The following is a 24,621-nucleotide window of genomic DNA, read 5'->3' as shown; positions in this document are numbered from 1 at the left end:
CCCTGTCACGGTTGTTTGTGACAGGGAGCCTGCTGTCCAGGCTACCTGCGATGATCAGAAGGGGCACGGAGCTTAGCATTGGATAAGAGTGTCCACCACATATACCCCACATTCGTTCCTCGTGTGCCTGCCAAATCAACCCTGTGTGTGTGTGTGCACCCCCGGCCTCAGAAATAGACACAGAGGAGTGTGGTGCCAGTTAGGTCTGCCAGGGTTACAATGTCACCTACAACAGTTGTTCTCCGTTTTAACTGCAAAGCCTTGAGTAACTTTGACATACCTGTTCATGAAGTATCAATCTACACTTCTTGTATGTGCTGCCAGCACCATGCTCTCCGTAGGTTGATTTAACAGCCAGGTAATAAACATAGAAAGAGCATGGGGAGGATATAGGGGCCTTTCACATACTGTCTTCCCATGTGTCCCAGTGCTGTATGCTGGGAAGCCATCTGGTCCAGTCCCTCACACCAGGCAAGCAGCCCTGACCTTAGTGGACTCAACATGAAGGGTGGTTTTAAGCCCCGTTTCCACTGCAGGAACTTTCCCCCCGGAATTAAGAACCTTTTGAGGAACTCATTGCGTTTTGACCGCAGGGACTAGGGTCTAAATTAAGTTCCGGTAATATTTTCCAGGGCCTTTTCACCCCCGAAAAAAGGCTCTGGTCAGGATGTAGTACCTACTGAAAGTACCGGAAATTTCGGGGTGGAGTTCGCAGGGATCACCATCGCTGATTGGTGACACACACAAACAGCACCGCTACTTCAACGGCTTCAGCTACTGCCTCACTCATAAACAAGGACGTACTCTACTATCGATTTAAGACCATTTTAGTACGAAGGGAGAACATTTCTCTTTGTTTGATAACATTGAAAGTAAAGTTGGGCTCTGCTGTCGGCCTCCTGTCTCATTAAACAAAGACTGAGAGAAAAACAGAGAGAGAGAGATCGCGAGGGCGAGCGGTAACATTAGAAGAGGGAGACAGCGCGGCGGTGCTGTGAATGAGAGAAATAAAAGTTATTTTCTGATTGTTTCACGGCGGTTAAGTTCTAAAGCACAAATAACCATCAAACACTCGACAGACGATTTAGTGTGGAGACCTCCTCTGCATTTCATTCATTACATCCAACTTGCATCAGTAAATATATGCATCAGTAAATATCATCGCAGTGAGATAAAACAGTTTTTCTTTCCAACGTGTTTTTTAGATGAAACGGGCGGACACACTGAACTGCAGAGTGTGTTTACCGCTGTGACCACCAACAGCCCCCGTCACATGTCATGTTGCTTTTTCATATGTTAGCGGACTAATTTGCCTAATCTTCACAGGTCTTTAGACCACCGTGGAAACACAGACAACAGTGGGCTGAAGGAACCTCCAGGGACTAAAAGTCCCGGGAACTTTTGGTGGAAACCGGGCTTTATACTGTGTTTTTAACCCACCTGGGATGACAAGAAGACGAGAAGGGAAATTTAGGGGAAAAAATTCTGTATAAGTATGTCTAAAAACATTTGTGAATATGTTGCAGGGATCGGATTCAATATAGAGGAGCAGTGTTTACGGTCTGAGACACCACAGTGAGGCCCTGTTACTATCAGAAGATGACTTGCAGGCTGATTAGATTCGCAACACTTCATGGGAAGGAAGCCTAGTGAATAATGGGGCATTCAAAGCAGAGGCCAAACAGTCAATACCACCCCACACATACCAGAGCCTACATCTTTTTACTGCTCCTGGCCTCCAAAAGAGGCCTTCCCACTCTGAGAAACTGATCTCTCCACGCCGCATTCCTTTTTATTCAGCCTTGTGTTTGTCAGCACTCTCAGTAAATGAACAAATCCCAGTTATGAACATGCAGTGGAAGAAAGCTGAGGCTGTGTGTACGTCTCTCTGTGTCCATGGCAGTGATGACGCTAGGGAAACCAGCACAGAATTTAACATGCCGAACGGCGTCCTGAACACCCCGACAGGAAACCAGGGTTTGAGGGTCAACTGCGGAGGCCATGGCTGACGAGTTTAGCAGCGTGGGGTGTAGTAGTTGCATAAGCACTGTTCCCTCTGGGTAAATAAACAGAGCTGAGAGTGAGCCTGCTGGGCTCTGTTGACACGACCAGATAAGCAGGAAGATGTACCAGCGTTCAGGTTCTGAAATTCCTGGAACATCACGGTTGTGAGTACTCAAACAACATGAGTGATGTCCATTACATGGGTTTGTCTAATACAAAGGGACTTGTCTTCTTCCGGATTTACCAGGACTGAGGTCTACACATTTAGTTCCTGCTTTAATACCGTGTAAATGAACTTCAGCCTACTGGGCTGTTTCAGGCGATTCCCTGACATGAGAGGCAGACATAAAAGTATAGAGCAGAGCTTCAGACAGCTGAGGCGGTCCGCCTCGTGCCGCAGATGTTCATAAATGGTTTGGAATGCAGTCTGCACCAGCTCAGCGAAGTTGAACTTCAATGTTTTATATTGAACTAAAATTAACTTACTACACACACACGGTCCTTTGACAGAGCACCTGATTTACCTCTGGGGAAACTCAATCTAATTGAAACAGACTTGCATGCCAGAGACCCGTGTTGGGGGGTTGTGTAGTAGACCAGCACTTGATTGCCTTCAGCAAACACAGAGAGTTGAGGAGAAGGATTTTACAGATTCCTTTAGAAGTATTTTCATTAATAGTAACTTTGAGTTGACACTTTCTTGAATATAAACAGGATTTCTTTTTAAAGGAATCTATTTTTTTTAACAGTGTCCCTTACTAAGAATCTGCACCAGTTTTTCAGCTAACCTACATTGGCAAGAATCTGGTGATACAATAGAGTTCTGCAGGGATGACGTGTTTTTGTAGGCCAACCAGGAAGTTAGCATCGCCCTTGTTCCCTCGACAAAAAGCCAATGGGATTGTTCCATTGAGTTTTCGATTAATGCAGAAAATAAACTCTGTGGCAAACACACGTTTATGATACTTACATGTTTTGTTCAGCTAGATAATCTCCACAAATGAATACCGCTTTTAGGATTTTTGAAGTGTGAATGCAATCGCCAGAAGTAAAAAGCTAACGTTGGGCTGTAAACAAACTACACCACGGTCACATGAACGAAAGTAAACACAACAAGGCTGTAAAGGTGGACGAGTCGGCGTGATGATGTCCAGTAGTTTCATTTAGCCACTTGTCAACAACCGCCTTTTATAAGACACATAAAGGCTTCAAAACTTCAAACAAAGGATAGTGCAAAAACTATTTTTCCTGCCTGCCGTCTGCCATGTTTGTTTACACTAAAGTCACGTTTGATCACAAGAGATTTTGCGAGATTTCCTTTTCTTTTAGTGGGGACTCTTGTTGTTCATGAATTAATCTGTTAGTGTGTGGTGTGCTGTTTTGGGACAAATATTTGCTCATCACACATTATAGGAACAAAACTGTTAAATGTATCATAACATGTTGTTATGTGTGGGGTCTCTCACATTTTCAACATCTGTTAAGATTTGAAAAATCTTTTAGTGCGGGCCAGCCTTGTCTATGAAATACAATGTCCTCTTTACTCTCGTTGTGTGTAATAACAGACTCTCTGCTCTCCCATAGCACACAGGATCTTTGTCTCCCATTTGGGTCAAGGAGACGCTTCAGCAGCCTATGGTTATTCCACAGCAACTAAAAATAAAGCTTGTCAAATTGTAAAAAAAAAAAAAGTGTCTGCAAACAGAGCCTGCCACTGAGACCAAGAGGCCAATACTGACACACAGAAAGACGTGCACACGAGCACACCTTCCTAACCATCGTGTTACTCCCAGTCCCCATGGGCCAAAGGTCTCCTTCAGAACGAGAAATACTTCATCTATCATCCACAATTTACAGTCCAAAAATAACTGGAACTGAGAGCGGTTTCCCAGAGTGAGGGAAACAACAGAATATAGCTCATGGAATCTGCCCCATTGTTCGAAGCCAACGCCAAAGTGTAAATGGCACTTTTCCCAGCAGCCGTAAACATAGAGGACTGGACAATACATCCACTAGAAATAGGGCAACAAGCTGCCTTGTGTCATTGTCCAGCTTTGGATTTCAAACAAAACTGAAATACCAGTGTGGCTGTTGATTTAGTCAAAAAGATAAACAATACAGAGAGATAAAAGATTGTTTTTACTGTGTAGCATAGAGTTTTGATCAAACTATGGCAGTTTTTCATCAGATAATCGAATAACGGCTGAAATGCAGCTTCGTGCTTCAGCGCCATTGTTGCATTTCTGATGGACAGATAGGACGGACGCCTTCAGAAACTGAGCCAAATGGGGGCATTACTGCATTCATTTATCCATAAACTTGTTAAGGTGAGATAATAGACAGCTAAGCTCCCATTTATCAATCAGGACTCTTATACGGCGACCTCTAACCTTTTTCAACAACAGACTATTCTGAGCTGCTGCCTGCGACTGTCCCTGGTGGACCCAGGCAGGCTGAGTTCTCACACAGGGGCTGCCATTCATCTAGGAAACCTTAGCACTCCGTTCATCAGGCGCAGCAGCAAGTGCCAAAGGTCCACCCTGGTCGGTGTATTTACAGACCTGCTATTTCCTATTTAGAGACATAAAACATCTTTTCTCCTCAGATACTGGCCTTAAAATAAGTCGTCGCTCAGTGAAGAGGAAGGAATTTAAACTCACCTAGGTACAAAACTATTAAAAATGAAGCAACAATAATAAACCATTTTGCTCCCTCAGGGCAAGCAGAGGCCTGTACCTCAATATAATACAAGGAGTGATCTGCCATAACTAGACGTCTGTTTGATTATGTATGTACAAAGTCTATTCAGCATGGCTGCTAGGCAACCTGCTTATCTAAATATTGTAAAACAAGAGCGGGGACACGGACCGACAACTGAGAGCTTGGCAGCAGTTCCAGTAGCTGTGACTAACGAAGAGAGTAATCGTAAACCTGGCACGCTGAGGGCCGCGGCCACGGCCCCGTTTACTGTGCAGAGTGAAGAGGGCAGCAGCTCTAGCGTGTGTTACCCCATCAGCAGCAGAGCAAGAAGGGACTGGACTGAAAACAAAGTGAGATACTCACTTAAAAATAAATATATCTGGGTTCACTTTCCACTTCACTTTAGTCAGGATATTTGGTTGCTGGTGTTATTAAATATAATTTGTTTAAAGGTGTTAAGATGGCGACAACTGAGCCTAGAAGGTAACATGCACAGTTCACTGTCGGAAAATATTCTAAATAGAGTGTACACTTGAACGGATATACATTTTTTAGGTGAGTCTTTCTTTTAGGTGGCTAAAATATGTTTTTCTGCCGTCCCCGTCCACAGTACTATATTGCTTTGCTCCGGTGTCAGTGCTCCTGTCTGTTTCTCAATGCTGGGGGTGTGCCGACCGTCATCTACGGTAAGTATTACACCTACTATGGATAAGTACCTCATACAACCCCACTTCAAAACACCCAAACCACCCCTTTAAGGTTAGGAAGGTAAGTTTTTGCAATTTGTGGGTTACCTTCTAGACATGACACTGAGTCGGCTTGTAGCTAAGGGTGCTAACAGTGAATACAAAGGCAACACTGCTGACAGAGCTGACGGAGTTAACCTGAGGGGTGTTACAGTTCTGCGATTCCGCGATAGGTTGGCACGGCGTTATCAGCTGTATGGGCCGTATGAGAGCAGTGCAGAGCAGCGGCAGTGAGCTAGCCAGTGGGACATGCTCACATGCGCGGGCGGCCCGCCTGTGTCAACAAAGTACAGACACACACACACACAGAGGGAGAGCGACTTCATTCTCTGCTCATGTAGACATTACTCCTCTATATCTTTACATAGCAAATAGTTGTTTGCTGCTATATTGATGCTCTGGATATCGTATAGAGCACCTTTAAGGGTGTGTAGGGGTGCACGTAGATACGTCGGGGTCTCGAAATAGGGGATATCCATCTCCAACCTCCTTAAAAAAAACTATGGGACATTGCAAGAAATGATAGGTCAGCTTGGTGTGCTGCGTTTCCTCCTGCATGTTTTCATTGCCAGTAGTGTTTGTTGATAGTGAGGACATGAATCAGGTTTGATGGAGGCTAATTTCAGCCTATGCAAAGGTTTGTTTCCTGGAAGTCTCCACTGAACCAAATGTTTCTGTTGGAAACAGAGCTGGGACGAGGTGTGTATGTGGGTCGTCTCTGTGCAGGATGTACGAGAATGCTCCTAGACTCCACCCAGCAGGTGTCCAGAACAATCGGGGGGAGGGGAGAGTGCACATGTTTCAGATGACAGAAAAAAGCCCTGCACCTGTCATACACACATTCTTTGGCCCTTTTGTTTAACACCTCCCGTTCCTGCCGTGTCACCAGGGTTAGAGGTCGGCATGGCACAATTGCTCCCTGTGTGCGTGTGTGTGTGTGTGTGTGTGTGTCTTGCATTTAATTTAACGACAAACAAACCTGCATAAAGACTGTTGAGTCTGTTATAGAGTAATGGACTTCTGAGCGGCAACTTGGCATTCATCCCCACAGAAACCCTCATAAAGTTAATGCCCGGGGTTAGGACGCTGTATACTTATCTTGTTCTCTGACTTTAACAGCGATGTGCTTTGTAAAGCAGACCCACAGGGCCGCATACTGCCTGTCTTGTTTACTCTTTTGCCCCTCGTCAGAATTTATACAGGTTTATAGATCATTCTATTGACTCTATGCTGTGTATTGTGGTGTTGCGTTGCCTTGCAGCTAAAATGTATCATCTGTACAGCCCCTGAAGAATTAAGATGATCAAAAGGGTGTGAAAAATCAATGGACATCCACTTCAATGGATGGATGACCATACGCCGATGGGACTTTCAAAAGCCTTCTTACATTTATGACTTGTACATTAATAGATTTGTCAGTGATAACACTGAGAGTGTGTGATTGGATATGCTGAAACTAAATAAGTTATCAGAAAGAGGGTGGACAGAAATATTTGCATTTTAATGTGGATAGAAAACATATAAACAGCGTTTTCAAATTGAACCACATTAATGGGGACATGCCCTAAAACTTTTCTCCCCACTTCATCCCTTCTCCCTTCTCCTCTTCCCCCTCTCCTCCCCTCATCCATCAGTAGCAGTTGTCATAGTCCATTCCTCACTCCTCGTGTGCTGACTTTGGCAAACAAATTCAGTGGTCGTCTTTCACGGCAAGACACGTAAGGCACGATAGAGATGGCCTCATGTGAGTCGAGGCACCAGGGCTGCAGGTTGCCAAGGAGGGGAAGAGAGGTAAAGCACTTTAAGACCAAACAGCCGGGCATCCACATGCTTGGCAGAGAGAGCGAGGCTGGAGGATAAAGACGAACAGACTCCTGAGCTCACTCTGTCACCTGGTTCACCTCCAGGACGCTAACAAGCTGTTTATACTGGGTGTGACAGTTCTGTTATGACAGTATTGATCTGAAAAAGCAGTAGGGATACTGTACAGTCTCACGATGTGCCAGATATAAAAGTAAAGTGTGACACGTTGGAGTTTGTCTCTTGCTGCAGCAGTAAGGCTGAAGAAAAGTCACCAGCAGATTTAACACCTTTGAGGCAAACGCTGCCTTTCCGCCAATTTCTGTAACGCAATGATTCTCCTACGACGCGGACATGTCATCTTCGCTCAATGAGGATGAGTATATAAACTTCCAATGAACTCTCTCATCTCGTCTGGTATCGACTGAGAACAGCGTGATTGGCAGCTCTGAGTCACTACGGTGACCGCACACTGCAGAAACAGCAATAACCAGATGATCCAGTTTGGTCTGTGCTAGGCTTATTCAAACGTGTGCCACTGTTGGGACAAGGGGTCTATTTTAAAACCATGGCGTGGTAAAAAATGCAAAGTGGACTTTCTGCACAATGGCAGCCTATACTCTGTCTCCAGAAAGAAGGCGAAGTGAGGCGACGCAACTGGTGGCCTTCATCGAATGCTTGCTTGTGAAAGACATGAACACACTGATCTGACCCGAGAAGTCAGAAAGATTTTCCTTTTTGCAGCAGTCGCCAGCAGCTTCGTGTTGTGGGCTTGCTGGGAATAGAAAAAAATGGTTACCTAGTTGACAAGAATGTCCTGTGATGACTCTCGGTCATATGCATTACAAAGCCTGTGAAATGCACCCTATTCTGAAGCCTGTGATGGAGCAGAACAATGCAGACTATTGTCAGATCAACAGGCAGACTTCATTCAACGAGAACTCTCTGTGGTGCCTCCACTCGGCCAATCAGAGCGGCGGCGGGGAGGAGCTTGGGACATGTATACGAGATCTGGGGTGACCTCCTTCAACAGCTGCCCTAATCCAGAACCAGAGACAGTTTCCCCACTCCATTGGCACTGGATTAGGCTGGATCTCACAAGGTCGTCCAGCCACCTTCAGCAAAGCCAGTCTTTCCCATGCTGCTTTCCAACTAGCGATTTTACATGGTGTAAGTGAATTCACTCCCTATAGATGCCAGAATGCTCACTGCAACAAACTGATTCTTCATGAGATGTGAGATAATGGTGCCTACCTCGCCGCCGGTTCCAGAAGAACATTTCAGTGTTGGCAGTCCTGAATGTAACTTCAGATACCCTCGCTGTAATCCGCCTACAAACTCACCGCAGAGAAGCAGCGCCCTGTGATTTCTGTATGGAGAGTATTGTCTCGTCCTGACATCCTTCCTTCTCCCACGAATGCTGCAGCTTTTCAGCAGAAATGCTGGGAACTTCCGGCCCCCTTACTGCTCTGCTGAACAGCCACTGTCTGTCTGAGACACCACTCAGCAACAGGGTCAATAAATTCCCTTTTATAGGGGGTAAGCCTGACCACACACAAGTCCCTGTCCTTCCTAAAATTCCTCCCCTTTCCTTAGCTGAAGAGCACATGGGGCTCTTTCAGGTCAGATAAGACTCTCTGGACGAGAGTGAACATGTGCAGGAGAGGCTGAGGACGGGATCAGGGTGTTTACCACGTACAGGCCGGCCTTTCTGTCCAGTACACCAGCTGTCGGAGCAGGAACAATGTGGTCACTTGTCAAAATAAGAGAAATGAATGAACCTATTAGGGTGTAATTGTGCTTCATAACCCTAAATGTTCATTGTCCAAACTTTATCTTGTCAGATCATCCAGCGAAATGAAGACATGTTCTGCCAAGCCTTTTAAAAATAAACTCCTCTGCCATCTGCGTGCTGCTAAAATAACATTTACTATTAAGCTACAGCCACACTAGTACGCGTTCGTTTTAAATCGCATAACTTTTGCTACGTTTATGCCTAGCGTCCACACTACTCCTGTGTTTTCATTTCAACATGGATAACGAGTTACAAGCGTTGCTGACCTTGTTGTCTATGCTTGCAGCTGTTGTGCTGTTAAATTTTATAATGCTACTACTGCCTACATGTGCAGGAGCCAAGCTATTATTTGAGCGCTTTACATCAAGTCCTGTGTCCAGAGCTGTTTCCTGTTTACACCAGCACATGCATATCCAGTGTATGTGAATGGTCATGTGATATACGTTTTCAGGCGTGGTAGTATGGATGGAGATAAATTCTGAAACTGCCCTAAAACACTCATCTGGACAGGAGATCATGTTTCGTTTTAAAACAAAAACGTATTAGTGTGGATGTAGCCTTAGTTTCTGACCTGCTTGCCTACCAGCAGCAGCAGTTTGTAACTTCATTTTGAGTTGGACCTCACCATCCCCCCGAATCCTCCCCTGCTGACATGACAAACGAGGCCAGGGTCTAATCCCAGAGCAGAGTTACAGGGTGAGTGGGGGGTCAGTGGCTGGCCGAGGAGCCACACAGGAAAGAAATGTCCGGATTGTCCTCTAGAGGAAGTGAAGGTGCAGACGGCAGGCCCTCCAGGCTTAGAAGTGCAGAGCAGCCTGGTGAAGATGTTAACGCTGGGTCTGTGGGGGGGGGGATTATGATTTAAGAGGCCATCGCTGGGGATCAACGATATAGGGAGGGACAGATTAATATTCACAAATAACAACAGAGTTTTAGGCTTGTAATAGAGGGAGACAACTGTGACACTGCATTTCAGGGTCAAATAAAACTTTTCTTTTCTCTGTAGACTGTTAGCATGTCTCATGCCAGTCTGTTTCAGTGAGTTAGATTTCTGTGTTTTATGTGCTTTTGTAATTTTTGTGTAGAGCTCATTTAAGTTCAGCTCACTATTAAATAGAGAGGCAAAGTCCCGCCCTCTCCGGTGGACCAACATGGGACCTTATTTCGGAAAAAATATGAACGGTAGTCCACGGCGAGAGACAAATATTGTTTTGATCCCGTTTGAATTGCGCCATGAGTCACAAATATTATGTTTTTTCAATTTAAAACATAATTTTGCAAGTCAAAAAAGTCGCAGTTTGTTGTTAAACTGTTGAAGTATAAGACTGTGAAAATACGTAATTACCCAAAAGTCTCTGAGTGACGTCTCTCTTGCTGAAGCTACCGATACCTTTCATACTGGGATGAACTCACACCAGCAACAGGTTTTGCTCGTTCTTTCTCTTCCCGGCTGATAAAAAGAACAGGAGTCGCTGGGTAAAACGCATCAGGTAAGATAACGTTACATTTGTACGTGGAAAATAGCAGTTAGCTAGCTAGCTAGTGTTGGTGACGTATATTGTGTGAGACGAGAGATGTAGTTCGCTGAGCGGTTACACACAAAAATAAATGATACTACGACAAAACTACAACAAACTGAGACTTTCTTGACTTGCAAACTAATGGTTTAAATTGACAAACATCATATCTTTGTATGCATGTCGCAATTCAAATGGGATCAAAAAATATTTGTCTCTTGCCGTTGACTACTGTACATATTTATTTTTTCTGAAATAAGGTCCCATGAGGTCCTAAAACTTTTCTTTTCTGGTTAGATTGTTAACATGTCTCATCCTCTGTTGCAGTGTTACATTTCTGTGTTTGATGTGCTTTTGTGAAGAGCTCATTATTATATAGACTTGTTAAACTCTTTTGAAACAGATGACTCATTCACCCTTACAGCTGATTGAGCGTATGACCATCCTACAACTTATTATCCCCTGTAATGCTACGGAGTGATGATCAGCACTCTTTAGCATCAGGTTCAAGCTAGTGTGTGTGTGGGGGCCAGGAAGCTAACCCAGCCTTTAATCTCTGCAGTAAAAAAGGTTTGAAATGTCAGCAGATGTACCGGTACAGATAAATGTGTTTTGGCAAATCACTTTAACCTCATTACAGTGTCATTGTGGCAGACCACAGAGACTCAAAGTCAGATGAAAAGTGTGTGTTAAGAGCACTGAGCCATGGGGATATAACCAGGATTATAGTAGAGAAAGCAAGAAAAGAAGAGGGTGAAAGCTGGAAAATATGATTTGAAGCTTAAAGTCTAAAAAAAAAAAAAATCATCCACAGTTGTTATATTATTAAGATGTCAAAACCCATAATAAGCCACTGGAGTACAAGCTTCAAAATCACTTCCTCTCAACCGGCAAACAAACTTGTCCATTGTCAAATCTGATGTAGGATGGACATCCTGTCTTGTCCTTTTCAAAAGACCCAATTTTGCTTGTTTTTAAGGGAATGCATGATTTGTTCCCTAAGCTTATGTCTGTCAACTGGTGGGAGCTAGCAGGGCAAACAGTGAGACAACATCCTATTGTAATTGCTGCTCCTCACAAGCCCAAATGAATGGAAGACACATTTTAGGGGGGGGAGCAACACCAAATGGACCATTGTCTTGTCCCGCCATCCGGCCTTCTCCGTCTGTGATGTAGTGCCGGACAGATAGAGATGTATTGCCGGACAGATAGAGAAGTTAACACGTCTGCATAAACCAACAGCACGCTGTCAGCGGACGAGCACCAGCTGGCAGGGAGCTGGTGAAACTGCTGCACCCAGGAAGTCAGGTTGGCGTGCCAAACTAACCGCTTCAGGCTACATAAAAGACATCTGTGTGGGCAGCTTGGTTGTCAAACAATATCCATGCTGTACTATTCAAAACAGGAGTATACACGCATAGGAGGAGGAATATTAAGACATCAAAGAAACTTCAGCTTTAGCCATTAAAAGCCATTAAGTCTGAACTACACAAAGTCACAGCACTAAATACCAGTTGAAGGAAAAATTTGAAAGGAAAGTAACTTATCCTATATACATCTCAGTAGCTTTAAATAGACTGTAAAGCAAACCATCTGTCCCCAGGAAGCCGATGAAAGCTAAACAAAGTTTTAATACAGTCAAAGCAGATGCTGAAGAAATTCAACATGTGGAGATCAAACCCAGTAGCTGAAGCTGGGAGCCCCAGTTACCTTCCACCAGTAAAAATGGGAGCAACAAATGGGCTGTGGGACATTTGCCTTCCGTTTAGGTTATTGGCTTCTTAACCACAGCAAAGACATAGGAAAAAATCTAAAAATGGGGCTGCTGATAGATTAACAATATCCCCCTCAGATACAGCTAATTTAACTCTACTACACATACTTAAATGGTGGTAACTTCAAGTGTCAATCTTGAGCTGTACGTGCTAGCAAGCTAATTCAACTGTTTATAACTGCCCACTAGCAAAATACAATTTGAATTTCAGTTTAAAATGAATCCTTTCAACCATTTCTCTTCACATAACTGTGTTTTTCTCAATCATGTACTTCATTTTCACAAACTTAATTTGCAGATTAACTCTACTACAAATACTTAAATGGTGGTAACTTAAGGTGTCAAATTTAAGCTAGTCCAACTGTTTATAACTACCCAAAGTTTAGCAAAAATACAACTTGAATTTCAGTTTAAAATGAATCATTTCAACCCATTCTCTTCACATTACTGTGTTTTTCTCAATCATGTACTTCATTTTCAACAAACTAAATTTGCAGATTAACTCTACTACTACTACAAATACTTAAATGGTGGTAATTTAAAGTGTCAAACTCTGGACCATAATGGAAGTGTAACTCCCAGACATGAGTCCTGTTTGTATTGTTCCCTTTTGTGTGTGGGTCTGAATGTGTACATGCTCATATGTTGTAGATATGCGTATAACCTTGAAAAACATTAAAAAAACTAAAGTGGAAAACCCTTTCAACCCATTCTCTTCACATTACAGTGTTTTCTCAAACCATGTAATTCATTTTCACAAACTTTAGCGAACATTTAAGCTTTAAAAAACTACTTAAACACCCTGTAAAGTGCTTAAACAATGTCCATTGAGTGGCGTGTTCTCTGTCTGCCCTCAGAGGAGCTGTCGGCGGCGGTGAGGTGATAGCGAGGCAACCAGCCAGCTTTAGCTCCGTAACTTTCTCCAGTTAAAAGTTCGTATCTCTTTTGATATTAAAGTGTGAGTTAACGCTAACTTACCTTGTCTCGGCCATTTTCTTCACATTGTAAACAAGGCGTCAACACAAAGGGAAAACGTTTAAAGCTGGTATCGGGATGAGTGTTTCTGTGCTCACAGAGCGGTCCGACGAGTAGAGTAGAGTAACGTACGGGACGGTGGACGGGGACGGTCCTCCCGGTGGTGGATCCGATATGGAGTCTCCGCCTCCGCCTGTGAGTCATAGGTTGGGATGGGGGTCACCCAGTCTGCTGCTGCTGCACCACCTCCTCTTCTCCACCACCACCCTCTACCCTCAACCCTCTATCCCCTCGACTCAAGCTGGCTGGAAAGAGTAGAGACCAAACCATAAAACATGTAGTGGCTCAGTTGGCTGAACAAAAGCAGAAAACATGATAAAACGTTATGTGACCAGAACAATCACATCATGCTCTGAGGGACATGACGGTCCTCAACCGTTCTTTTAATACATCCATGTCCTCAACGGTCCCCAACGGCCCTCAACGGTTCCAACGGTCCTCAACGGTTCCAACGGTTCTCAACGGTCGGCCAACTGTTGTCGAGACGTTAGCTAGTTGTTGGAGCGATTTATAACCTCTAGGCTACCAAAGTTCAGCTTTCAGGTTACTTATTATGGTTGTTACAAAAAGGCAGTCACACTATTTGTTTTTTCTTAATCAATTCCTTATTTGTAATATATATATATATATTACAAATAAGGAATTGATTATAATATAATAATATATATATATTATATATATTATATATATATATAATATATATGCTATTCAAATAGTTAGCTTTTGGCTAACTATTTAGCTAGCTAAATTAGCTAGCCACATCTTGCCGTTGCTAAGCAACACACTAGTATGAGAGCTAGTTGTTGGAGCGATTTATAACTTCTTATAACTAAGTTCGCCTTTCTGTTTTCAGTTTATTTATCATGGTTGTTACAAAAAGGCAGTCACACTATTTTTAATCAAGTCGTTATTTGTAAAAATAAATAAATAATAAATTAAATATATATATGTATATAAAAATAAATGCTATTCAAATAGTTAGCTGTTAGCTAACTATTTAGCTAGCTACTAGCTAACCTAACTGAAGATTCTAGCCCTCAGCTAAAGCCACATCTTGCGGTTGCTAAGCAACACACCAGTATGAGAGCTTGTTGTTGGAGCGATTTATAACTTCTAGGTTAAGAAAGTTCACCTTTCTGTTTTCAGTTTATTTATTATGGTTTTTACAAAAAGGCAGTCACACTATTTTTAATCAAGTCGTTATTTGTTAAAAAAAAAATTATATATATACATATATATATACATATATATATATATGTATATATATAATTAATTTAAAAAAAATGTATATATATATATATATATATATGTATATATATAATTAATTTAAAAAAAAATTATATATATATATATATATATATATATATATATATATATGCTATTCGGCTAACTATTTAGCTAGCTACTAGCTAACCTAACTGAAGATTCTAGTTTTCAGCTAAAGCCACATCTTCGGTTGCTAAGCGACACACCAGTATGAGAGGTGAGCTATTTTTTGTTTATTAGATTCATATTGGAATATCATATTATATGCACATTTTATTTTCACTTGACTCAGTCTGTCAGAGAGCTGGGGACCTTAACTATCTCTTTTCATGATCATATCTTTCCACTGTTGTGATTGTAGTGAGCTGTGAGTAGCCTTGGTGTTAGCCTTAGGACAAGCAGACAGAGACACCTGCTGGACAGCAACACAAACAACCATGTAATCTATTTCAGAATAAAAGTCCACTGATGTTTATGGTCAAACAACACTTTATTCACAATTACTATCAGCGCTCAGGTCTATGGAAATATTTGCTAAAAAAAAAAATCAAAGAAGCTAAAAAAAAGGCAGGTAGCTAAAATTCACATCGATAAGTATTACACTGTTGTGTTGTTCCTCTGGCACAGAGTAAACTATATATCCATCAAACATACATGGCGCATCTCTTCACAGTGAACCCTTTAAGTGCTTTTCCGATGTAAATAAGGAAACATACAAGTTGCGGGCAATGACATCTCTCCAGCTACATCTCTCCCTACAAGTTTCATTTTGTCAACCCATATCATACAAGGAGGTCTGCCTCTTCAGTATTATAAAAAATATTGTAAACATTTATATTAATTGCACAACATACATTCAAATACATACTGTACTGTACAGCAAGATTTTTACTTCTGTATTGTTATCCTGTAGCACCATGTATAGCAAGCTGAACAAACTATTTGGATACTTCTACAGTGTTGGTACGGACAATACAAAGGAGTAAAAGGGCATTCACTAATGACGCATTCTGCCAGGGGTCAAATATTCTGGAGGTTTTGGTGAGATAGTGGTTACTGTAGTTCCCGTTCAAGGTGTGGCTGACATTGGATGGAGGTCATTGATCAAGGCAGGCAATCTCTGGTCACCTCACATCTCACAGCTTTGAGGAAGATGATGCTTCATAAAGGACATTCATCGGCGTTAAGATCAACTATAATACAAAAAGATTATGGCGAAGAGTCTTGTCGGTCGTTTAAAAGTTCTTGTGCAGACACGGTGCAGAGAAAGAAATCTTGTTGTTACTCCAAGCGCTAATGATATAGCTAATCAGCATGTGCCACAGAGACATCATGAGGCCATGATGACATCATTGAGTAGCAGCAGAGTTGTAACTCATCATGTTTCCACTCAGTCCCATATGACATGAAAGAAAGCTGATTAAAGCTGATATATATATTATGTACAAGCAGTACTTGATAGACAGAATGGCTTGTGGACGTCAAACTGTCCCACCTGATTCACAGCATCCTGTTAATGTTAATGGTTTCTGACGGCTGAAGATGTAAATGAGAATGAAGTGTGTGCGAAGGTAGAATTGACAATTGGAGAGTCTTTAAGCTTCTTCTCAGTCTCAGCGTCTCCTCTGCCTGGGTGAGAGTTACGCAGAGCAGCTCTCTCGATAATGAAAACCCAGATTAGAGTAAAGTAGTATCTCAGGATATGGTCCATCGAAGTGTGGTCAAGGTCCTAGGGTTCGCCTGCACTCCCCCCTTCTCCTTCCCTTTGCTGGAGGAGGCCGATGTGGTGGTTTTGTGGGATGCAGGTGGTTAACCAACCCACCCTTCCCAAATCTGCCCTCTGTGCAGAGGAAACAAATACTGTGAGTTAAATATGCCACCTGAGACATTCACTGGAAACCGTGGCCCCAGTCTGTTCGTGCCAACACTGCGAGAGAAAGTAAGAAATGACAGTAACAGGACTGAGAACACAACATAACAAGACACGCCTGCATTGCTTTATTGAATTAGACTTGAGTGACGGAATGAAAAAGAAGATGCTTTGCAATGCAGGTAAAATGTGAGTTACTGTAAGTATAGGAGTAGAGAATTACAGTAAATAGGAGAGAGGGGAGCATGCTGCTGGGGTCACCTGACCAAGCTGAAAAAAGATCTGGATGGAGAGAGGAGTAAAGCTTGGCTGACTACAAAGGAACAGATGGATTATGACAAACTCACAGCGATTTGGAGGAAGGCTTCTTCACTTTTGGCCTCTTTCGACGATGAACTGGCCTGAAGCATGCACAGCACGTATACACGCGCAGGGCAAATGCACGTGCATGGAGACAAACAAACAGGTATATACACACATACATGCATGCGCACACACACACACACACACATACACCCCCACACACACACACACACAGCAGAGACAGGCAATTAGGCTTCATTACAAAAAGGAAACAGCAGAAGCTAAAAAGCAGGCTTGCATTTTGGCCCTCTTTGGCTTCTGCTTCTGCATGCTAAAAAGGCTTTGATCACAACCAGTTTGAGGAGGTTCAATTTCAGCACATCGCTGTATTTTATTTTCTTGACTCCCCCAGATGACTCGCAGTAAGAAGAAACATAACCAAAGACACACTGGGGAGGCTGTAACCTCCCAGAGTTCAGACTGTAACATGAATTCCATCTGCAGTGTTTGTAAAAGTAATCAACAGCGCTGTAAAAGGAAGGAGAAAATACCTGTATTCACTGAAGTAGTTTCGCTCTTTTCCTCCTGAAAGGAAGCAGAGGGTAACATTAGTCTCAGTCTGAAATTACTGGAGACACTATAATAAATCATGTTTGCCTTAGAGGCCTTTTACTCACCCTTCTCTGGGTTGCATTGCTTATGTCCCTTGCAGCCCCGTAACTCCATGAGCTGCTGATGCATTGCGTTCAGAGCGTTGCGGTCGAGCGTGCTGACAGCATTTATCAGCTACAGGAATAATAAGGACAAAATGTCGGCAAGTGCTTTGGAAAATCTCTGGAAAATCTGTACCCCCTGTGCTCACAGGAATGCACTATGAATCCTGTCGTGGGATCATTTTATAGTTATTATTGCTGAGTTTTTTATGTATCTGCCACATAGTACAAATGAAGTACCTGGTATGGGTCAGTGTTGATGTCAAAATATTCCAGGAAACCGGTAGCGAATTCACAAAACAGGAAGTTGTGTGTGTCGTTGATGGTCCTGAGGCACCAATAGGTGTTGTTGTTGGCACTGGTGCATGCACAGAATGGACCCACTGAGAGAGGGAGTGGGAGTGGGTGAGGAAGGGAAGGGTGTGAGTGGAAAACAAACAAAGGGGTATTAAAACACTGTTCCAAAAATTATTTTCACCAAACCTGCTTTGGAAAATATTGAAAAGTTCCACAAACAATATCCTTCAAATCTCTTTATACAGCCGCATGTTATTACTCACTTGTCCAGAAGGGGGCGGTCTGCCAGTGATGGTTGTCATGGGTGAAACAGGTGAGACCAGGCATGCTGCAAGTGTCGTTGTTTTGGAGTCTCTTGAGGAATTTACGTAGTTTCTTTCTGCGCTTCTGGTCCTTCGCCATCCACTGACTCTTCTGCTTTGATTGCATTCTGATGAGAACAATACAAATTCAATAAGGTGAGACTGCAAGAGGGAATAAAAAAATAATTGTCAAACAATGGGCTTCATGCAAGAACCACTCGTACGAACAGATTTATTCTTAAGTGGCTTGTACGAGTCATTTAGGCATTCACCAATTTTCGCATATTTTGAATTTTCTCTTAGGGAGTGGTCCAGACCTGTCGTAGGGAGTCATGTGAAATCAGTCTGCTGTTATTCAAACCTAAGTTTTTCCCTAATGGAGTGAATATTTCATTACTTTGAAGTACTTTTGAGTTTGAAAATCCTCTATAAATCACACTTCATAATTATGTTGAGATTATCCTTTTTGACTCTGCAGGGCTGTCAAAGTTAACACGATAACGTGTTAATGCAAATTAGTTTTAACGACACTAATTTCTTTAATGCATTAACACAATCTTATCGCAACTTTCCAGAGGTTGTAGCGGGCTCAGTTTTCATGATAGAAGTAAAGCGGAAGTTACTGGCAGCATATAAAACTAGAAAAAACCCAAGGAATCCATTGGTACCAACCATGTTATACTAGCTTGTTGGGAAGGAGGAAAAACATGGCCATTTTCAAAGGGGTCCCTTGACCTCTGACCTCAACATATATGAAAGAAAATGGGTTCTATGGGTACCCACGAGTCTCCCCTTTACAGACATGCCCACTTTATGATAATCACATGCAGTTTTGGGCAAGTCCTAGTCAAGTCAGCACACTGACAGCTGTTGTCATCATGTTAATCATGGACAATCATGCGATTAAATATTTAAATCGATTGACAGCCCTAATATAATATAATATAATTCTAAATGTATTCATATAGCCTAACGATATCATTATTAATTTAAATTGGTTATTGATGCTATTGAATAACACTACAATATCAATATGAACATCTCAAACTGCAAAACGACTTAAATTACACACTAATTGAAGGTTCATTTGTCTCTGTTTATATAATAAAGGTCAACAGGAATTTTAACCAGGCGCGTCACGGCTGACTTACTTCTTTTGGATGCACGTCAGGCTCTTGGAAGAGAGCGTGTCTTTAGACAGCGTGCTGATATATTGGCAGATACAGATGAATGGGGCAGGACGCGTAGATTTATGTGGTATCACTGGGGCGTTAATTATGCTAATATCCTCATGAACGGGCACTCATTTATGCACAGGTGGCATTCATCATGTTTATGCAGGTCATTTAGACAGTTATCCAAAGTTAGGAGCGTTTGCTGAATCTGACGTGGCACACTTGTACGATCCCACAGTACAAGAGAAAGTTAAGATAAGAATATGAAAATGTTCTTGCATGAGGCCCAGTGTAACTCTTTACCTGGCTGAGTGCATGCGCCCCGCATTGAGCTTAAACATCTCTTTATTCTTGAGGAGATAACTGTAAAGACAAGACACAACGGTTACATACAGCATGTAATTAGATATATATGCAGGTGACACTTTGGTTCGGACACATTCTCACCTGGGAGTGTTGCACTGACATTCCTCTGGTCGCACCTTTTTCAGGTGACCTTTGACATCACGCAGGTTCTTTATTTTGGTCTGCAAGGTTTCAATCTAAACACAGTTGGAGCAAACAGCCACACACAGCTCATTATACACCACAACAAGCTACTAACAACCTGTGAAATGCATTTTATGGGCTAGATTTAACAATGTACCTCATGCTCGATGTGCAATTTGTGGTCTTTCCATGCTTGGAGAGACTTGTAGAGGCCTCCATCACATTTTACTGTGTCATTCATAAGAATAGAGCACCTGCAGGAGACAAAAAACATAATAGCAACACTCAAAATCATGCATGTGGAGTCTAAATTATTTCCTAACTCTTCCATCACCAGAAACACTACACATGAATGCAGACAGATGTACGGCGTAGTACCTGTAGGTGACTTTAAGAGAAGCAGGTGGTGTGAGTTTATTGCTGCTGGTGGGTATGGCTGTGATTCCCATGCCACTGAACTCTTCACTGTCCTCCTCATTCGCCGCTCCTCTTTTCTCGTCTGTGGTCCAGCTGCTGTTCCTGGAGCCCAGGGGCCGGTAGCCCTCCTCTAGGTCTACGGCATACAGGTCACCGTCCAGCTCAAAGGACACAGAGCGGGCCCAGCGCTTCCTAGAGACACTCTTACTGGATTTCACCTCTGAATAAGACGAGACAGAGGGACCTGAGTAAGATGAAAAAGAGGGATGTGTTTCTGATGCTAAAGATCAGGATCTATGATGATGGTGGAGACCAGCACTAACAAAAGAAAATATTGATGATATGAACGTTCACTTGGTATCATATTCCAGGAATAATTTACAATCTTTTGTGTTTCTTTCAAAGCCCCTGTGATTAAAGGCTCACTTGTCTACTCTATTCCACCACTTGATGGCAGCACCGACACATGCTCCTCATCTCATGAATACTTCAAAAGCTGGTTATTTTAGCTGGAGATTAATGGCCCTGTTTGGCAAGACTTTGTAGGCTACTGCAAGGACATTTCAAAGTAAAGTACAAGTGTCTTTCTGAACAAAATCAGATCTATTAATAACTAGCAGAACAATGGTAACATGTGAGTGACTAGAGAGGAACTTACTCTTCTTGGTGAGCAGCCTCTTCCTCTTCAGGACGGATGTTTTGAAGCCCACGTCGTCGCAGTTGCAGCTGTCGGAGTTGGATGTGGGAGACAGCTGGATGTGGGAGGCACCGCTGGCCATCAGAGCCTGCATACGTGGGGCATAAAGACTAGCCATGCCCTTGCACTTATATAGCCTCAGCTTGCCAGTCGGGTCCTCCACACACTGCCACTTCTGAAAGAAGGCATAGGGAAATTTCATGACGTTGGGCCTTCAGGCTTATACTGTACATAGCGTAGCATAATTGTTGATGCATAGAAATAGGGCTGTCAATCGATTAAAATATTTAATTGCGATTAATTGCATGATTGTCCATAGTTAATAGTGATTAATTACAAATTAATCGCATATTTTTTATCTGCTCAAAATGTACCTTAAAGGGAGATTTGTCAAGTATTTAATATTCTCATCAACATGGGAGTGGGCAAATATGCTAGCTTTATGCAAATGTATGTATATATTATTGGAAATCAATTAGCAACACAAAACAATGACAAATATTGTCCAGAAACCCTCACAGGTACTGCATTTAGAATAAAAAATATGCTCAAATCATAACATGGCAAACTAAAGTTGACCAAGACTTGACCAAAACTGCATGTGATTATCATGAAGTGGGCATGTCTGTAAAGGGGAGACTCGTGGGTACCCAGAGAACCCATTTACATTCACATATCTTGAGGTCAGAGGTCAAGGGACCCCTTTGACAATGGCCATGACAGTTTTTCCTCGCCAAAATTTAGGGTAAGTTTGGAGTGTTATTTAACCTCCTTTATGACAAGCTAGTAGCTGGTGCTCTGAAAATCCCTTAAAATGCAAGAAAGATTCCAGATCAACAGTATTAAAATAATCTTATAGTCTTGTTTTTAATAAATCAGAGGGCTCTTTACACACATACCTTATGAACACACACACATTATACTCAGCGTACTTCAGTTTGAAGGATTAAAAAAGAGACTTTGATGTCAAATTGAACCCCGAGAGTACAATGCCTGCATATTATATTCAGTTTATTGTCAAACAGATTGCAAATTATCACCCTGCATGAGCTACACTCCTTGTTGTTCCCCTGAAACTTTAATAAGCTCTCTTTCTGAGCTCCTGCAGGTCAGGTACCTGTCCTGGCTGCTGGCAGGAGGTCTGGTACTCTGCTTTCTGGCATAAGTCCTTCACCCGCTGGTATTTTGGAAGGAAGTTCTCCTCCTGGGCCATTTCCTCTCCTCTCTTGTGCGGAGGCTTCCTGAAAGAAGAGGAAAACAAGAAGTCTCATGTCACCAACAGACAATGCCTGGAATGAGAACACGTCCCGCAAAAGGTCAATCAATAAAACATACCCTCTCTCCACCAGGAAAGAATCTCTCCATGTTTTACCCTTCCTGTTCAGCTGGAACCTGGAAAAAGAGTAAAAAGAAATGAGAAATCCTGTCAGACCACTCTGTGATATTTGCACTGAACAAACACGCGCTCCATTTTAAAATGCCATCCTTGTGTTGCACTGAAAGGAAAGTGGTGTTACACGTTTATATTTGGATAGTAGATTTCATTTCTGTCCAAGAAAAACACGAAGAACAAAGATCTAGGAAAACTTTACGAAGTCCAGGCAAACTGCTGTTTGGCACGTAGCCATCTCATCTGCAACATTATAAATGTCAATCTTGAATTGTCTGTGAAATGCCAGGACCATAGATATAAAACTATTTTATGTCTATGGCCAGAATACTGAGTATAATAATCGCAGTGTGTGTGTGTGTGTGTGTGTGTGTGTGTTCACCTATTAACTGGCCTCTCTGTGTCCAGCAGCTTGAGGATAGACTTGCCATCCATTTCTGCAGGGATATCAACACCAGCCATGTCCAGCATAGTCGGTGCCAGGTCGACATTTAACACGATATGAGGATTACTGCAGGGAAGCAAGAATGAGGGGATATTTTTCATTGGAATTTGGTAGAAAAAAATCACAATGTCATTAATTTCACACGTATAATACTGGAACAGCATATTTAAAGAATAACTTCAGTATTTTTCAACCTGGATCCTATTTTCTCATGTTTTTGTGTCTAAGTGACTAATAGGGACAACAATTTTTGAAATTGGTCCAGTATTGAGGGATAACGCTGTAACAGCCAGACGTGAAAGGAGCTGCGAGGGCAAGTGAGCAGCACTAATGTAACATTACATTCACACTAATATGTTTTCATTTTAAAAAGCATAACTTTTGCTACGTTTATTCCTAGCGTCCTAGCGTGTCCTTCACTGATTCGTCACGCCCCATCACGTGAACCTTTTTCGGAAGAAAACAAATGACATCAGCCTCGACCACCAGTGGTTAATTTCAATATGGATAACGAGTTACAAGCCTCGCTGACTTTGTTGTCTATGCTAGCAGCTGTTGTGGTGTTCAATTCTGCATGTTTTAATGCTACTACTGCCTACATGCGCAGGAGGTAAGCTATCATTCGAGTGCTTTACATCAATTCCCGCGTCCAGGGCTGTTTCCTATTTACACCGGCACACACATGCCCATTGTACATAAATGGTCATGTGATATGCGTTTTCAGGCGTCGTAGTAGGACGGAGATAAATTCTGAAACGGCCCTAAGCGCTCGCCTGGATGGAGATCACAATTATTAGTGTGGATGTAGCCTAAAAGTGCTTGTTTTTGCCACTGACAGGCTCAGATGTTATTATAAGTGTCTGACAACATTATGGAAAGGATCCTACAGAGAAATAATATGTTCTTCTTACCTTTTACCTGATACGGTCTGTTTGTTATTGTGTCCCAGTCTCGTTCAAGGAGACGTCTTGTTGTGAAATCTGAATATCTGTATACTCTGGCTCAAAAAAATACAGGCAGCCGCCGAATTCAAAGACCTCATCCACATTGTGGAAATCATCTAAATATTCAGCCATGACATTGAAAATCTTTTAGATAACACTAAGCTACACTTTCTGTAATCTAACACAACAAACTCTGCCCGGCTGACCCTCGCGTTTCCACCATGAATGTACTCCACTATTCCACCGCTGTCTTCTGGCAACACGTCACCAGAACGAGACTTCTCCTTGAGCGAGACTTTCCATAATATCAGACGCTTATAATAAGAAAAATCAGAGCCTGTCATGGCAAAAACAAGAGCTTTTAGTGGACGTAAATGACAGTGACAGCTTGCCCCAATAGCACCATATAGCAGCCCTTGAACAACTGCCATCTACAGTGCTCTCCCTCAATACTGGACCAGTTTCAGAAATTGTTGTCCCCATTTGTCAGTTAGGCACAGAAACATGTAAAAATAGGGTCCAGGTTGAAAAATACCAAAGTTACCCTTAATGAATAATAGTTTGTGTCACTCACATGGCACCTTGCTCCACATTAGGTCCTCGTACGTAGAAGGGAACACGGATATCAAACTCATAAGGCATTGATTTGCCCTTGACCAGACCGAACTGCCCGATGTGGTAGCCGTGATCTGAGGTGTAAATGAGGTAGGTGTTGTCCAGTTCCCCCGTCTCCGCCAACATATTGTGCAGCTACGGAGGAGGATATATTTCATTGAACACTCACACAGTGTAAAAAGTTATACTTCATGTTTGATAACTCAAGTCTCCTGTGCCAGTTTCAAGGAAAAGGGATTGAACAATTTACCAAGTGTGTCAGTGAATATATTATACAGTCCCACTCAGAACAAGCACAGATCTCTCAGGACTTGAGACTGTCAGATG

At 42.4% G+C, this 24,621-nt stretch overlaps 3 protein-coding genes and 1 long non-coding RNA gene across 16 annotated transcripts in view; 1 reads left to right on the top strand and 3 right to left on the bottom strand.

Annotated features, from left to right (window-relative positions):
• arhgap46a (Rho GTPase activating protein 46a) overlaps positions 1 to 13,765 on the bottom strand; it is a 44,219-nt gene extending 30,454 nt beyond the window's left edge. For 4 of the 7 annotated variants that reach the window (XM_037772543.1, XM_037772723.1, XM_037772802.1 and 1 more), the window contains exon 1: positions 13,315 to 13,761. In XM_037772543.1, the coding sequence (XP_037628471.1) occupies positions 13,315 to 13,328 (14 nt within the window). In that variant the 5' untranslated portion in view covers positions 13,329 to 13,761. Of the gene's footprint in view, positions 1 to 13,314 lie in introns of all 7 variants that reach the window. The other 3 variants (XM_037772980.1, XM_037773061.1, XM_037772630.1) reach the window with 2 other exon arrangements.
• Positions 1 to 24,621, bottom strand: part of LOC119492355 (inositol hexakisphosphate kinase 2-like) — a 1,011,171-nt gene that overhangs the window by 68,886 nt on the left and 917,664 nt on the right. The window lies entirely within an intron of this gene.
• Positions 14,738 to 15,184, top strand: LOC119494014. Its single transcript, XR_005208087.1, has 2 exons — positions 14,738 to 14,854; positions 14,999 to 15,184. It is a non-coding gene; the product is annotated as an uncharacterized LOC119494014 (long non-coding RNA).
• sulf2a (sulfatase 2a) overlaps positions 15,109 to 24,621 on the bottom strand; it is a 53,105-nt gene continuing 43,592 nt past the window's right edge. For 5 of the 7 annotated variants that reach the window (XM_037774313.1, XM_037774230.1, XM_037774474.1 and 2 more), the window contains 15 exons: positions 24,254 to 24,429; positions 22,673 to 22,801; positions 22,236 to 22,292; positions 22,018 to 22,141; positions 20,862 to 21,075; positions 20,165 to 20,447; positions 19,944 to 20,040; positions 19,745 to 19,839; positions 19,601 to 19,660; positions 18,084 to 18,250; positions 17,764 to 17,906; positions 17,488 to 17,596; positions 17,362 to 17,395; positions 16,855 to 16,908; positions 15,109 to 16,477 (listed from right to left, as the gene is read on the bottom strand). In XM_037774313.1, coding sequence (XP_037630241.1) covers positions 16,447 to 16,477; positions 16,855 to 16,908; positions 17,362 to 17,395; positions 17,488 to 17,596; positions 17,764 to 17,906; positions 18,084 to 18,250; positions 19,601 to 19,660; positions 19,745 to 19,839; positions 19,944 to 20,040; positions 20,165 to 20,447; positions 20,862 to 21,075; positions 22,018 to 22,141; positions 22,236 to 22,292; positions 22,673 to 22,801; positions 24,254 to 24,429 — 1,773 coding nt within the window. In that variant the 3' untranslated portion in view covers positions 15,109 to 16,446. The remainder of the gene's footprint in view (positions 16,478 to 16,854; positions 16,909 to 17,361; positions 17,396 to 17,487; positions 17,597 to 17,763; positions 17,907 to 18,083; positions 18,251 to 19,600; positions 19,661 to 19,744; positions 19,840 to 19,943; positions 20,041 to 20,164; positions 20,448 to 20,861; positions 21,076 to 22,017; positions 22,142 to 22,235; positions 22,293 to 22,672; positions 22,802 to 24,253; positions 24,430 to 24,621) is intronic. The other 2 variants (XM_037774620.1, XM_037774695.1) reach the window with 2 other exon arrangements.

Source organism: Sebastes umbrosus, chromosome 1 (genome assembly GCF_015220745.1).
Source record: "Sebastes umbrosus isolate fSebUmb1 chromosome 1, fSebUmb1.pri, whole genome shotgun sequence".
Classification (NCBI taxonomy): domain Eukaryota; kingdom Metazoa; phylum Chordata; class Actinopteri; order Perciformes; family Sebastidae; genus Sebastes; species Sebastes umbrosus.
Note: the sequence above shows the minus strand (reverse complement) of the source record. Positions and strands in the feature narration are given on the sequence as shown.